The 13,262-nt window shown below is 41.7% G+C and overlaps 1 protein-coding gene across 1 annotated transcript in view; it reads right to left on the minus strand.

The window, feature by feature from the left end:
* Window positions 1-2,747: 2,747 nt before the first annotated feature.
* KIN (Kin17 DNA and RNA binding protein) overlaps window positions 2,748-13,262 on the minus strand; it is a 33,218-nt gene continuing 22,703 nt past the window's right edge. Inside the window, exons 9-13 of the mRNA XM_059404057.1 lie at window positions 12,336-12,386; window positions 9,535-9,603; window positions 8,516-8,615; window positions 6,452-6,552; window positions 2,748-3,085 (exon numbers count right to left, since the gene is read on the minus strand). Of these exons, the coding sequence (XP_059260040.1) occupies window positions 3,023-3,085; window positions 6,452-6,552; window positions 8,516-8,615; window positions 9,535-9,603; window positions 12,336-12,386 (384 nt within the window). The 3' untranslated portion in view covers window positions 2,748-3,022. The remainder of the gene's footprint in view (window positions 3,086-6,451; window positions 6,553-8,515; window positions 8,616-9,534; window positions 9,604-12,335; window positions 12,387-13,262) is intronic.

A 13,262-nucleotide genomic window follows, 5' to 3' on the forward strand; every position in this document is an offset into this window, starting at 1 on the left:
TTTAACAGTGTAATGATTCAGTTATCCCCTTAACATTTCTGGGGGCACTTCAATCCTATAACCAACCTAAAAATCAAGGCTGATTCATATTCTAATCCTGTGATACTGTTTTAGCAAAGAAGGAACTGAGGTATATCTTGGTATCAGTTGATGTTATCTCTTACTGAGATTAGGATAGAATTTTTAAGCAGCTGCCCCAGATTATCAAGTTTCTCTCTATTGGCTAATCATTTCATTTGAATATCAGTTCACTGAACATTGTCAATTCCTATACAACACACATCCTGGGTCTATACCTGCTTCTCACACCTAAATCTTCAGTACCTACTGCAATGGCTTACTTACCAGAGGCACTCAGTAAATGTTTGTGAATGAGTTCACTCAAGCATGACAGCAAAAATGGATAGACAGGAGCACATGGGGGGAAAAGCAGCAAAAAAGGCAATAGGACCTAATGGCATTCCCAACGAAGAAAACCCAGGGGATCTGGTTTCCCAAGACACTATTAGCAATAACTTGATATGACCTCAAATGGGATGATGAAAAATAACTTTCTAACAAATGAGAGGAAAAGCCACATACTGGGAGAAAATATTTGCAAAAGATGTATCTGATAAAGGACTATTATCCAAAATATGCAAAGAACTCTTAAAACTCCATAATAAGAAAATGAACAGCCCAATTTAAAAAAAAATGGGCAACAGACTTAAGCAGACACCTCACCAAAGAAACAAAGATGGCAAAAAAGCACATGAAAAGATGCTCAATGTCATATGTCACTAGGGGATTTTAAATTAAAGTAACAATGAGATACCACTACATGCCCATCAGAACGGCCAAAAATCAAAACACTGACAACACCAAATGTTGGTGAGGATGTGGAGCAAGAGGAGCTCTCAATCGTTGCTTGTAGGGTTGCAAAATGGTGCAGCCACTTCAGAGGACAGTTTGGCAGTTTCTTAGAAAACTAAACATACTCTTACCATAGGACCCTACCATTATGCTCCTTGGTGTTTACCCCGAGCAGAGAACACGTCCAGGTAAAAACTATGCCTGGATGTTTATAGCAGATTTATTTATAATTGACAGACTCTAGAAGCAACCAAGATGTCCTTCAGGAGGGGAGTGGGTAGACTGTGGTACGTCCAGAAAAAGAAATATTACACAGCGCTGAAAGGAAGTGAGCTGTCAAGCCACAGAGAGACACGGAGAAACCTGTCCGACACTTTCTATGTATTTTCTGTAGTTCTCTCAAGAACCCTAAAGACACCTCTTTTCTTTTTTGACAATTCGTACATTAAAAACATTGAAACTCAAGAACACGATCTTTTCTGAGATTACACAGCTGGTGAAAAGAACAGCCAAAATTTCATTGCAAGTCTGCTCAACTCCAAAACCCAGTTCCTTTTCATGTGACTATGCTGTCAAGTTAGTTCAGAAACACGTGAACTCCTCCTGGAAGAATCATGTTGGCAAAGCTACTGACATCATCCTCTTACTACGTCTTACACAGTGTCTTCTGTTTCTGCTCATCAGCACATGTTCTCCCAGCTTCTGGCAAGAGAAGTTCTCACCTCTCCCTGACGCTAAGTCCAAGAGAGATCGCCTCGGGGCTGGCACACACCCCAAGTCTGGCCGATCAGTCTAGTCCAGCCCTTGCATCTGGAGTGATCTGTCCCAGTGTGGACCAGTTCAAACTCCGTTCCAGTCTTGTGTTTGAACTGTGGGAGAAAGGGAAGATGTGAAGCGGGAGGCGCCGGCAGGCACCTTGCTGGTGCGAGGGGCAGAGCAGAGCCAACACAGAGGCGGATCCCCGATAAGGTTGGCCGTACTCAACCCCACAGGAAGCTAAGGCCTGCTCCTTTTGTCCCGGGAATGATATATTCATTTATTTAAAGATTTCTTTTTCACGACCCAAGTAGGAGATGGATTTCCTATCTTTTGCATCCCTAAACAAGCCACTGCTCTATTACTTAAAAATGTATAGTTCAACATTGTCAATGGGATTGTAAAACGGTGTAGCCACTTTGAACAGCCCAGCAGTTCCTCAAAATGTCAAACACGGACGAGTTCCAGTGAGACTCAGCAACTCCATTCCTAGGCGCTGAAAACGTACATCCCCAGAAAATCTTATACCTGAATGTTCCTGCAGCACCATGACTCCAGATAGCCCCAAAGCAGAAACAGCCAAAATGGCCACCAACTGATGGATTTTAACAGCGTGGCCTGTCCACACAGTGGACTACCGCTCAGCAAGAAGGGAAGGGAGCATCGACACATGCCAATGTGGACGGACCTTGAGAACACGATGCGACCTGACAGAAGCTCGTCATGAGAAGACCCCATGTTGTACGATTCCACTGACAGGAAGTGCCCAGAGGAGGCAAATCAGAGACCGGAAGTAGACTGGTGGTGGCCGGGGGCTAGGGAGAGAGTGAGGACAGGCATGACCGCAAGCACTCCCGGCGATGACAGTGCTCTAGGTAAATAGTGAGCATGGGCGCGCGACTCAGGAGATGTATGAAAAACCACTGAATTGTGTACTTTAAATTGGTGAAATTATATGGTGTGTGAACTCCATGTCCATGACACGGACAAGGACGTCCATGTATGTCCGTGACTCTGTTTATAGTCTGACTTTTTAAAATGTCATTACATTTATAATTTACAAACTTACTACAGAAAATAGAGAGTATATGAAGGACTTCCTCTAACTGTAGGATTCTAAATAGTCTTATATAAAACACTTTACAATAACAGTCTTTTAATGAAGATTAAAAAGCATTAAGGAAATATTATAAAGGCAACAAAAACACCAAGAACAAAATTTACATTGTTTTGATACTTCGTGAGACATAATTAGATTTTTCTGTAAGCTTAGCTGAACAACTATACAGTAATATTTAAATAAACCCATTTGCTTTATACAAAAGAAACACCCTAACACAGTAGAGTCTCGTAATGCCTTGGTGAACACCAATTTGATGCTTTAGGATTTTAATGTGTTAATAAATTTTCAAACTCAGGCAAGTTTTGAAATGTCTTCATACTGAATTCCTTCCACTCTGCGTCCTTTTAAAGGGCCCTACAAGTTAAAACAATTAAAAAGAAAGATTAAAAACAGATACTTAAACACAAGAAAATGACACTACACTTCAAGATTCAAATGTGCCTTTTCCACACCCCCGTAATCCCATTACAGTAGCCACCAATTCTCTGTGACTCTGAATTTAAACTCTGCTTTGTCATACTCATTACAAAGTGCCGTGACTTCTTCAGTGACATGTGAAATGTGTCATCACTATATGGTGTGGCAGGGACCTGCAGGCTGTTCGGGGTGTCCTCTGCTCCCAGGATGCTATTCCCCTGGGTCCACGTGTGGGGAGGTGCGGTCATAGGGGAACAGAACTGACCACGCTCAGCCATGGCCTGTGAGAAGCACACGGCAACTGTAAAAGCCGCTCGTGGACAGTGGTGGAGACACGAGCAGGAAGATTCCTGGGCTCACAAGTCACCCCTCCCAGAAGAGCTGTCCCCTGGTTGGGAACACCAATCGTGGACTTTAAGAACGGGAGTTTAGATTCTACCGTGTTTGCGCTACTTGGGGGTTTCCTTCCTTTTCAAGAGCAGATGTCATGTGAAGCAATTCAGATACTCGTACACAAACATGTTTGTCTAGCTTAGCTTTGACACCTCAGCTGGCCTTTATTACCAAAAATGAGCCCAACTTTAAATGTATTTGCTTTTTCTGTTCGTATCCGAAACAAAGGGAAAAGGGTTACACTGGGTATTGGGAAAGAACACCAGTCACTAACGTGGACACAGCCAGGAACACAGAGGCAAGAGTGCGGGCCCTGAGCCCAGACTGACCAAATCCCACTTCACAAGTGACTTGACCCCTCAGTGCCCCCAGTGTCCCCAGGCAGGGAGTATTAACAGGACCTAGGTTCCTGGGCTGTTGCGAAATATAAATGAGTCACGAAAGAGCTTAGTGAACATGACAGGGTATGAGCTCAATAATTCTTGGCTCTTATTATTGCATCTTTTGGTTAAAATTTGAAAGCTGGTGCTCTCTCTTGCAAAATATAAAATGACGATGATGATCACTCTAACCTTGAAGGGAGGTTTCAGTGTTTTTTATTGTGAATCATACCCTCCCTTGATCCTTTTTATAGTGCTACTCCTTTAACATAGGATAATGACTGTATCTGAAGGAAGTAAGTTCCCAGATAAAAGGCATGACTCAGATCAAATCTTTCATTATCAAGTACAAAGGCCTGTGGTCAAGTGCGCTTTTCCGATGATACAAACCTGGGGAATGAGAAGGGAGCCAGTCACTTGGTTAATCAGGCAGATAGGCTAAACGGCTGAGACAGGTTTTGAATAATTTGGTAGCTACTTAAAAATCTGCTTAATAAATGAGTAAATCTCAAATATTTTGATGCTGATCTACAATTTCAGATGATAAAAAGATAATGATAGCGATAAAAATGGTATTTTGGAATGATATGATAAATGATAAGAATAATAGATGATTACTGATATGATAAATGATAAAAAAGAACAGCAGGAGAAAGCACTTAGGAAGTTCGTGTGTTTCACGGCAATGATATGAAGGAACTGTGGGGACACAGACCAGTGGACACCCGCTCACACAAACATTAATTTTTTAAACGTGGCGAGCTCAAAAAAGAAGCAGCAGGTGGATTTCTCCTTTGAAACGTGCGTGCTGCTCTGCAGTCCAGCAGCCCTTCCAGCAGGGGCTCTCCTGTGTCCTGACCCCCTGCGGCTCTGCGCCCCAAGCAAGCTCAGGAAGGAGGAGCCACTCGGGTCATAGCGAGGGAGGAAAGCAAGGGGCCCATGGGAACCACGCTTCGTGACCCAAAGGGATCTGGACGGGACCTACGATGCCCCCCATGGTGACTAGCTGTTTGCATTTCCTGGAGAGGAAAGCATGAATTGGAGCAGGATCTCATTTGGATAGGCCTATGCGTTTAGAAAGTGCCGGAGAATCCTTTTGCCAAGGAAATGTGAGACGTTCCACGAGCATGCGCTGGTTGAGTCAGAGAGAAAGACGGACCAGGACCAGCAGAGACGCCTTTTGCTTTCCGGCCCTTATGGTTTATGTTCGAGAACGCCAATTTCTCAGTTCGTGATGTCAGAGACAGGGAAAAAAACGCTCCATTTACTTAAATGTGGTTGCTCTCAGATAAGGACCTACACGATTTTCCAAATGCAGTCCAGCAAGGGGCTGAGGGGCCGACAATCCCGTAACGCAAGCCATGGAACTGGGCGGACACCTGCAGTTCTGGAGGCCCCGACGGTCACTGGACTCTCCGAGGGGTCTGCTATCCCCCCGAAGGCTAAGGCGTACGGTATGGGGTGTGAAAACGGATTTCCCCGCAAGAGGCACAGCACAGATGTCACAGTTCCAAAACGCATTAGGCCGCGAGGGGGTGGGGGGCAGGAGCCTGCCTCAGGCGCTTCCTTAGCGGGGGAAACAACTCAGGCCTCGCAGGGCAGGGCCGGGCTCGCAGGCCTGTCCGTGAGCCATCCGTTCTGTCAATCAACAAGTTTACTCTTTGCACATCATATTTCCTGAAATTACTCTACTGATCTCTGCTACCCTCTAGCCCTTTATGAAAGGAGGGGCGGACTGTTTAAAATATTGATGTCTGGGGCTTTTCCCCCATTACTTCTGACTCTATGATACCGTGCCAAATCGAGTTTTGTATTAGATGTGAGAGAAAAAAAAAGTGGAGATGTGAGACTGTACACTGTATACTGCATACAATTTTATAAAATACAAAGACCAGAAAGGAATGGATCAAAATATTAAAGGGAGTTATCTGGCTGGAGGATTACGGGTAGTTTTTAAAACTATTTGTATTTAATTGTCCTTTTCAGGTTTTACACAATGAGTATTGCTATGGAATGAATGTGTCCCGCCCAGAACTCACAGTTGTGACCTAATAATGCCCCGTGTGACTGTATTTGGGGAGCGATGAGGTCATGGGAGTGGGGCCCTCGTGAATGGCCCGGAGCCCATATAAGACCCCAGAGAGCTCCCCTGTCCCTTCCACCAGGTGAGGACACGTGAGCCAGGAAGCAGGCCCTCCCCAGACACTAAACCTGCCACTGCCTTGTTCTTGCATTTCCAGCCGCCAGAACAAACCGTGAAAAGCACACTGGCTTACAAGCTCCCGGCCTACAGCGTGCTGTTACAGCAGCTCGAGTGGACTAAGACACATAAGCATTTCTTTTGAAATCAGAACACAAAATACTTTACAATGGTAGAGTCATTGCAGAAACTAAGCTGACAGATTTCCATATAGGAGAGAAGACAAACAAAAAACCCAGATTCTAAAATAAAACAAAGACCAACCCAATGAAAGAGAACTATGGCACATTTTTAAAGCATTTAGAAATTTCTCTGTGTCGATGTACGTACAGTTTCAATGACTATTGTAGCTGAGAAGGTCTTCTCATTGATGGATTCTAAGGTGCCTTCATTCCCTCTGTAGCCTCCATTTAAAACGAGAATTCTTTTTCCTACAGCAGAAAAGAATATCACACTGAATGCAAAGAAAGGTTCACTTTTTTCTTCTACTTTGTTACAGCAAAGTGCAGTTACACTGAATGAACACAGCTGACCACTGAATGAAAACCAAAATCCCTCTTAGAAGTTCTTAATCATTTTAGAACTCCATAATATTCTAAAGGAGAGCTTATATGTCTTGATCACTGTTAACATTTTAAGAATCCTCATGGTTTTTTTTTTTTTTTTCATTTATTTGTCAAAGGGATATGTTTTAGCTTTAGATTGCAAGGAATAGAAGGTACTTAGGGGAAATGTCGGTAGTCCAGAAATGACCAGGAAAAATTTAGCTTACTTTGGCTTTTTTTTTTTAGATTTTATTTATTTATTTGACAGACAGAGATCACAAGTAGCCAGAGAGGCAGGCAGAGAGGGAGGGAAAGCAGGCTCCACACTGAGCAGAGAGCCCAATGTGGGGCTCGATCCCAGGACCCTGGGATCATGACCTGAGCCGAAGGCAGAGCCTTTAACCTGCTGAGCCACCCATGCGCCCCGACTTTGGCTCCTTTTTTCTCTTAAGAGAGAGAGAGAGGGTGCGTGAGCATAGAGTGAGGGAAAGAGAGAGAGAATCTTAAGCAGGCTCCACATTCAGCGTGGAGCCTGATGCAAGGTTTGACCTCAGGACTCTGAGATCATGACCTGAGCTGAAATCAAGAGTCGAGCACTAAACCGACTGAGCCATCCAGGCACTCCACTTTGCCTCTTCTTAAAAATCACAGGATGGTTTGGCAGTTTCATAAAAATTTAAATACATCCTACGAGTGAGCTATTCTACTTCTAAGTATTTTCCCGATAGAAAAGAAACCGTATGTCCGTATAAAGACTTGCGTATGAATGTTCTTGGAAATTTTACTTGTAACAGCCAAAAAAACTATAACCAACTAAAATGTCTATCAAAAGGTGACTGAATAAACAGAAAGTGGTACATTCATACAGTGAAACACTAGTTAACAGAAAGAAGTGAGCTACACATAGACACAACAACATGCATGAACCCAAAATAATTACACTTAATGAGAGATGCTAGACCAAAAAACAGGAAACATGGTATGATTTTATTCATATGAACTTCTCGACAGGAACTCCTCTGTAGCGATGGAAAGCAGACAAGTGGTTGCCTCAGGGGCCATGGGAGGCAGGAGTGGAGGGGTGGCAGGGAAGGATTATAAAGGAAGGGGATGAAATTTTCGGTGGGGTAATGGGTGCATTCATGATCACGATTGTAGGGATGGTTTTGAGACAATACTATGGCTGTAAACTGATCACGTTGTATACTTTATACAAGTGCAGCTTATTGTGTGTCAATTACATCTCACTGACACTGAAAAAAATTTTTTTAAGCCACAGAGTGAGTTTTATTTTAGGGGGAAAGCATAAAGGATCTGATAAGCGGAGGTTTTAGAGACTAACATCATCACCATGTCAGCAATGACGCCACTATGGAAGCTTTGGGTCAAAGGGAAACACCCTAACCATAGCAGCTTTCATACCAGGTATTCAGAAGTACTCAAATGATGAAGACAATTAAGGAAAAGGAAAAAACAAAACAAAACAATACAATACAGACTTTTACTTTACTATCTCAGGTAGCTAGGGAAATATATTAACAATAAGCTAGTATGGCTGATTTCTTTTTCCTTGTGAGTTTATGTTTTATGTCAGGAAAAAAAAAAAATGAAAAAAATGAATCCCAGGAAGGGAAAATGGATTTAGCCACAAAATAGGTTACACAGAGGACTGGTAGGCAAACTCCCATGTCACCCGAAACGAAGCTCATGAGTTAGACCAGCAGCTATATGCTCCTAGAAAGGAAATCCGTGTCTGTAACTGGCAAGTCAAGCCTAGAAGCTATGGTTTTAAGGATGGAATCACTCCTTTCAATAGCAAACACAGTAAATGATCTGCAAAAAGATTTACCTGGTGCTGGAATTACTGTTTCTAAATGAGTCTGGTCAAGTTTCAGCTTGTCTCCAGAGTCAATCATCTTTACAACAGCTGTGTATTTGTCAATTACTTCCTGTCATGTGAAATCAACATTTTATAACAGCAGAAATAAGTGCAGCAAATTTCAAGGGACAGAAATAGGTAAGATGAAAACAAACGAATTCCAGTCAAAAGGTAAGAGTAACTCCTTTAGAAATGACACTATTTTATAGAGTCCATATATGACTATTCATTCTAGGCTTCTTTTTAATTTTAAAACTTTTATTACATTTTTATTTGAATTCCAGTAGCGTTCACACATGGTGTTACGTTAGTTTCGGGTGTACAATACAGTGGTTCTATGCTCCCTAATAAAGAATTCAGTTCAAGGCTTAGTGAAGGTTTTCATCTGGAAAGAATAAAGGACTGGCTGGCGATCTTAGAATACGATTTCAGCAGATACAGTGAGAGGAAGAATGCCTAGCTTCACGTACAATGGCAGGGCATTTCTGCACGCACAATGCTGGGTTCCAGGATGGAACTATTTACGAAAGGCCAACAGAGAAAAGGACTGCAGCATCGACTTTTAAATTTTAAAATCCCAGAGCATAAAAGTTTCTCAGGCAAAACACAACAAGGAAGTCCGCCTGGGAACCCTGGGGACATAATCATCTTGCCCCTCCTTAACAAAGAGGAGTGTCTCACTAATGGGCAAGGCACGCAGAGTGCGAGAGTGACTTGAAGCTGTGCCAGTGGGATTTTATACGTGCTATTGGCTCCAGTAAGAAAACACACCAAAGTGAACTAGAAACTCTGGCTGCAAAGGAATCATTTTCCCAGCATTATGAATTCAGCCTTCCTTTTATGGAAATGATAAAGACATATGGAACCATCAAGAACCTGAGACACAATGCTCTGGCCCTAGGATGTGATTTTTCAGGAATAACAGAATGGCTTGACTTGGTCACCCCCAGCTTCTTCCACAAATCCCATTCACAGCCTCCTGTCCTTACCTTCACAACACCCTTTTTCTTATGGTATTTCTCTCCGAGTTTCTTGGTTATAATTTTCACAATGATTTCCTAGAAAAGAATAAAAAAAATAAAGATGAAAGGGAAGATATAAGTTAGCTTTCCAGTTTTACTCCTTTGCTCTAAACCATGTTCACCAAAAATCACAGCAAAACGTTAACTGCTCTGCTAAATAAGAAATTTTGAGTTCCAAGCCTTCCCAATCATGCAAAACATTCCCTTAGTGATCTCTTATTTCTTCTTTCTCCCTTTATTCAACACAGTTACCAGGAGGGAAAAATATACCTGTCTCAAGGCTGATTTCCACACTGAAGGTCTCTTGAAATCTAGGACTTTTATCTGTCAATCTCAACCCTATTAATCCACGTCTCTTACAGACAGCTTCTCTCTCTCTCTCTCCATTCAAGGAAGTGAAAAGGGCCAAAGGTATTACACCGCTGGTGTTCCCTGCTGATAAAAACTCAGATGGCAAGTCTCCCTGTGAATTGCAAGGAACTGAGCCTTTGAGCTTACGCATGACATTTTCCACAATGTTCTTTTCTCATTAGGTTACTCTGAATTTTTGAGACAGATGGGATTCTTCCAGATTAGCTCCCGCTAAAAGTATCGTTCTTCTGAACATCTAATTCTCCAATGGGAGAGAAATCTGGGCTTATTTCATATTAATGCATTCTGCATTTGCTTCTTTATCATCATTTTCCTGATTTAGATTAGCTGTCTAGCAGCTGATCATGAAAATTCAATCGCCTGACTTCATGCTATAGTCACTATAGTAATTCTGTATTTGCTACTTCAAGTGAATGTATCAGAGGTACAAGTAAGCCAATTAAATTTTATTAATCAAAATTCAATAAGGACTTTGTAGGTAGGATATATTATAGCAGAAAAACACATTTAAGAGAATATATGAGTGGTCTTATTCTTAAGCCTCTAGTCTGAGAATCTAGGACTTTCTAAACGAAGCCAAGTAATGCCAAAACAGCTTTTCTGATTTAGCCAGAGTATTTCTGGGCTAAATTTATCAAAGGCCCTCATGGGTACACACTTAAAATCTGAAGCTAATTCATTACACCATTGAGCTTACTGATACTTGCTCACACAATAGAGCGGTTCAAGATATTTCTGAGTTTAAACAATAAACCCCTCTCCAGTCTGTGCAGCCTACTGGTGATTTTAACAAACATATTGAGCGTTTCGACATAAGAGACACACTGATTCTCACTTTTAATGTAATACTCTGTAGCAGGAAAAATATTTGAATAATTTATTGTAAGAGAACTATCAAAGAGAAAATGTAATTGAATTTAAAGTATTATCAATGGGAAGAAAATTCTTGGACTAAAACTTGGAATGCTTTCTCTCTCTCTTTCTTTTTTGGTTTCTTTTCTTTTTTCCTTTAAACCAATGAACGGGATATATCAGAATCACCTAGGAGGCTGGTGAAAATACGCACTTCATTGGAGGAGACTGGAAGGTGGTAGTAATTTGGAAAAAACACTTTGCTAAAAATCTGTGAATTACTCTCTGAGTAAGAATGACTGCTTTCAGCAAAATTCTTGATTATGTTTTCATAAACAATAATCAAACTATTCATAGTCACATGCCAGCTATTGGAATGGAGAAAACAAAAAAAAAAACCCTTCAGGTCCAGGCTTTGCTGATCTTGACTAAGCCTGTCCTCAGAGATGGGGAGTCAGGGTGCCTGAGACACCTCAGGAAGCAGGTCTGTTGACCAGCTGAGGGCACAACCTACTGAATAAGACTGCCAGGGAGATCCTGTATCATTGCTTACTCTATGACCTTGGGGAAGTACTCAAATGCCGACGCCTCAGGGTTTCTCGCCTCTGAAATGGGAATTATAACAGGAATTACCTTATTGGGCTGACAGAAGAATTCATTGACATAATTCACATACAGGACTCACTCGCTATTGAAAGCAGCGAGGATATTTTCATGTTAGCTGACTTGCTTCCTGAGCCTTCACGTGGGCACCAGGTAGAAATGCCTCGCACGTAGAAGACCACAAACTAAGACACGGAAGTGAAATTGCCTTCCTGGTTAGAGGGAGCAGGACAGCGAAGGTCTGAGTGAGAACTCTGGATTTCTGGACCTTCTTCTTACTCTTACTTTTGGAATCAAAACTATCTAAACGACACACACTCTCACTACTTTTCAGCCTCCTATTGTTGATCAAACCAGTTTCTTTCAGAAGCTTTAATGAAGGCACCCTGAGTGTCTTCTGGAAACTTCACATTTAGGCTCAAAACAGAGCATCAATAAATAATAATGTTTAAAATTATTTGAATGTTTCAAAATTATTATCTTAAAATCACATCAAAGAAATATATGAGAAAATACAAAGCTCTACTTGAGTTTGTGAAATCAAAACCAGCATTTTTCGACAAAGTATCTAGAGGGAGATTCTAAGTTCAATAAGCTGTAAGTTGAAAACAAATGCTGCAGCATTCACAGTTCTACTTATCAGTCTCATTTCTGAAAACACAACCCATGTCTTATAGCAAAAACTGGAAATAATTCCAGGCTTAAAATCAAGAGGTCCGCAAACGAATCTGGCAGCAAACTCAAGAAATCTTACCAGCCTATACATGTGAAGTGATTCTCCAATATGGGTGCAAATGATCACTGAAGATCAGATAAAAAAAGTCAGGAAAGTTATAGATCTAGCCATATGATTTAAGTATATTTGAAAAATTCAAGTCTCTTTACGTGATTCACTTTTTTAAAAGCATTCAAGACATAAGAAGCCCAAGCTGGGTACGTACAGGCTGTAGCCAGTGGTCTGTTCGGGCAGTTCTTTTCTTCTCCTCTTCGATCTGGAGAACACAAAAGATACAGAAGTCTCTCTTTAAAATCCTCAATTTATTTCAAATACCATTCCATGTAGCAAACACCATAAAACATACACCTCAAGGGAAATCCGTGTAATTTACAAGCTCTGACAAATACAAATAACCATTTCTTCCAATTTTTGATTCAAAGGAAAAAAAAAAAACATTGGGGGGGTGCCTCTCTGGCTCACTTGGCGGGGTGTGTGCTTCTTGATCTTGGGGTTGTGGGTTCAAGCCCCACCAGGTTCGAGCCCCACAATGAGTGTTGAGACTGCATGAAGACAAAAATCTTTAAAAATCTACGCATGTAAAAAAAAAAAAAAATCTATGCATGTGCGCGCACGCGCACACACACACACACACACACATTCTTGGATTTACAAAAATACATGATAAAGCACGTCAACCGGCCAAGAAAATAAACACAAGCAACCTCTACGTCATCAAGACTGCAAGGCCACGTGCCAGCGCTACGTCCCCGTCTCTCTGCTTCCCCCCTGGTGCCTGCCACAAGCTGGGAAACAAGCAACGTTTTCATGTGATAAAAACACAACACTTGAAACAAATTTTGTGCAGCACAATTAGTTCTACGGTGGTGGCCAAAAGAGGCTTCTCTGTTTGATAAGGGTAATAAATCTTGTGAATGTAGGGCAGGAAAAACCTAACCACGAGAGATGGAAGCACAGGGGTGTCCAAACAAAGAGCGCAGTCTGGCTGCTGAGGAGCCACGTGATGCCTTTTTCTTTCCTGACGGAGTAAGTGAACCCAAAGTCCCAACTTTCAATGCGACAGATGCTGCCATTTTTTGGTTGATAATAAATCCCATTTTAATGTCTCCAACTTTCCAATACAAACAAAGAA

The sequence above is a fragment of the Mustela nigripes genome, chromosome 6 (assembly GCF_022355385.1).
Source record: "Mustela nigripes isolate SB6536 chromosome 6, MUSNIG.SB6536, whole genome shotgun sequence".
Lineage (NCBI taxonomy): Eukaryota > Metazoa > Chordata > Mammalia > Carnivora > Mustelidae > Mustela > Mustela nigripes.